The sequence below is a fragment of the Gastrolobium bilobum genome, unplaced genomic scaffold (assembly GCF_033153095.1).
Source record: "Gastrolobium bilobum isolate Gb01-03AN ecotype WA unplaced genomic scaffold, APGP_CSIRO_Gbil_v1 utg2182, whole genome shotgun sequence".
Lineage (NCBI taxonomy): Eukaryota > Viridiplantae > Streptophyta > Magnoliopsida > Fabales > Fabaceae > Gastrolobium > Gastrolobium bilobum.
The window spans coordinates 528,912-531,856 of record NW_026899651.1 but is presented as its reverse complement, the minus strand read 5'-3'; the positions used below and the strand labels follow the sequence as shown (position 1 = coordinate 531,856).

Here is a 2,945-nt window from a genome sequence, read left to right as displayed (position 1 = left end):
GTGGAGGATTAGACCCGTTGTTATTCCTATGTTCCAGACGATCTCTGTTTAGTTCTTTTTCCTCTTCATCTCCCATCTCTTCTTCTTTCCCCCTTCTTTTATCACTTATATATATATATATATATATATATATATATATATATATATATATATATATTACTATTTTATTTATTTATTTATTTATTTTAACCCTTTCGTATCTTTTATTTGGGTTCATCTACCACCAATTCCAATTAATTTGGGATAAAGGTATTGTTGATGTTGATGTTGATGCTGATGTTGATTTTCATAGACATGGCACGAGAGAAGGAACACTTGTGATACAAGCATTTTTAATCAGGTTGATGGTATAGAATCATCAAGGTGGTGTTTGGTAGGAAGATTTTTTTGAGATGGATGGTGAAGCGAGAGTGGGTATTGTATTATACCATGTTTGGTACAAGTTTTAAAGAAATATGCCCACTAAAATTAGTTGCCCATGATTTGCTAATTGTGTGAAAATTATGTTGAAAACTACTGTTTAGAAATATCACTTTGTAAGTGGTATGTTTGGTTCCCCAGTAAAGCATGCAACTAAGCAATCAACGACAGCAAAAATTCACGAGAAGTGGCATAATTATCAGCAGTAACAATTAGTTGTAGCCTTGTAGGTGTAAGAGACACAAGTTTAAAATAAAAATGTACATAGAACTCACAATAGTATTCATAATTATCTGCATCGAGTTGTGGTATTTACTAAAGACAGATAATATAACTTAATGAGAAATTGGGGGGGGAAATACTGTTGAAAATTCCTCTTCCAAGGTGGTATTTTCAAGTTGCCTAGGCTAATGGGAGAAAGAGGACACATGTGGATGCCAAAAATACCCTCTTCTATTAGACAATAGTATTTGCTACAAGGGTTATTTTGTAATTTGAAGTTATTTCTCCATTTATATTTTACCTCAAACCAAACATAGACTTTATAAATCTTACCTAATTTGCCCGGTAAATTTTTTTCTAACCAAACAATTTTTTTTACATTTTCCTACCAAACTCACTTTCTAACCATTTTCCTATCAATAACATTTCCCTAGTATTCAAAAAAAAATTCCTCAACCAAACGCGCCCCAAAGAAAGTAGTACTGTCACAAGCAATTACTACCATCCGCTTGGAAAAATAGAAATTGGGCACTTGCCATGTGAAAAGATACTAGCCAAAAGTAACTGTAAAACCAAAATGCACGAGGCAAAAATTATGTTATTCTTCTTATACTTTCCATCCCTCAACATCCAAGTAAACCTCTGTTATGTCTGGTTCATAGCCTTCCAGATGGGCTTGCTTGGTGATCTCACAGAGGATTTCATAGATAAAAGGTGAATGCTTATGAGTCATGTCACCCGCCACAAAATTATGGACAACTCCATTAATTTGGATCCAACTTCGGCCTGGAGGCTTTTTCACACCCATCTCAATCATTTTCTGTCTCACAGTAATGACATCCTGCCACCTTTTGGCAAAAGCATATATGTTTGACAAGAGCACAAGATAGCCTGCAGCTTGATCAGCATTGAGCTCAGCTACTAACTCTTTTGCCACTGGTGATGCTAGCTCTGAATTCTTGTGTATTCGACAACCACCAAGAAGGGCACCCCATAATGCATCATTAGGCTTTAAAGGCATAGTTTCAATAAGTCCACGTGCTTCATCTAAGAAACCAGCACGGCTCAAGAGATCAACTATGCATCCGTAGTGTTCAATCCTCGGGCTGATTCCCCAAGTATGGTTCATGGATGCAAAAATTTGGCATCCTTCGTCTACAAATCCTGCATGGCTGCAAGCACAAAGAACTCCAATGAAGGTTATTTCATCAGGTCTTACTTCATTTACACCCACACCATCACTAATCATAGTCTTAAACAGATCAAGGGCTTCCTTCCCGAGGCCCTGTTTTGCAAAAGCTATGATGATGCTAGTCCAAGACACAGTGCTTTTCTGAGGCATCTTGGTAAACACTTGATAAGCTTCATCAATGATTCCACAACTGGCATACATGTGTATGAGTGCATTGTCCAAGCGCACAGAGGGTTGCTGCTGGTTCCTTGCAACAAACGTCCGTTGAACATACCTATGGATCCATCTTCCCAACTTCAGATCCCCTAATTCAGCACATGCTGATAAAGCTGCCACCAATGACACCTGATCCAATTCCACACGAGCTCTCCTCATTTCACCAAACAACAACAAAGCTTGTTTGGACTTCCCATTCTGAGCACACCCAGCAATCATGGTCGTCCAAGACACAACATTCCTATGGGGCATCTCATCAAAAACCCTTCTTGCCCCATCAAAATCACCGCACCTAATATACCCAGCGAGTATAGAATTCCAGCTTACAACACTTCTCTTGCTCATATCATCAAACACATGGCGTGCCTGCACAACACCACCGACCCTCGCATAGAAATTGATCAAATTTGTGTTCACATAAACATTGGAGCAATACCCTTTTACCAAAACTTTCCCGTGCACCTGTTCTCCTTCTCTAATCAACCCACCTCGGGCACAGGCACTCAAGAGAAACGAGAATGTGAACCCATCAGGCTCAGCCTCAGCTGAAACCATCTGATTATAACATTCCACCGATTTCCAATGCATTTGGCTCCTAGCATAGCCTCTGATCATGTGGTTCCAAACGGTGGTACTTGGGTTATCGATATTTGAGAAAAGTTTATGGGCATGTTGGAGATGACCAGAGGCTACGTAGAAAGACAGAAGCTTGGCGAGAATGTTACTCTTCTGAGAGAGACCATTGAGGACTACTTGGCTATGAATTTGAATGAGGTTCTTTATGCTGTTGCAACTCTGCAATAGGGCGAACACGTGCTGTTGAAAACTTCTTTTCCCGCTTGCAGGAACCCAACCTTCAATCAACATCGAACGGAGGTATTCTTATACATTTGTT

The 2,945-nt window shown here is 39.3% G+C and overlaps 1 protein-coding gene across 1 annotated transcript; it reads right to left on the bottom strand.

Moving 5' to 3' along the window:
- Window positions 1–987: 987 nt before the first annotated feature.
- Window positions 988–2,945, bottom strand: LOC133292292 (pentatricopeptide repeat-containing protein At5g66520-like). The gene has a single exon (XM_061490693.1). It carries the CDS (start codon window positions 2,915–2,917, stop codon window positions 1,250–1,252), a length of 1,668 nt encoding a protein of 555 aa, XP_061346677.1. The 5' UTR covers window positions 2,918–2,945; the 3' UTR covers window positions 988–1,249.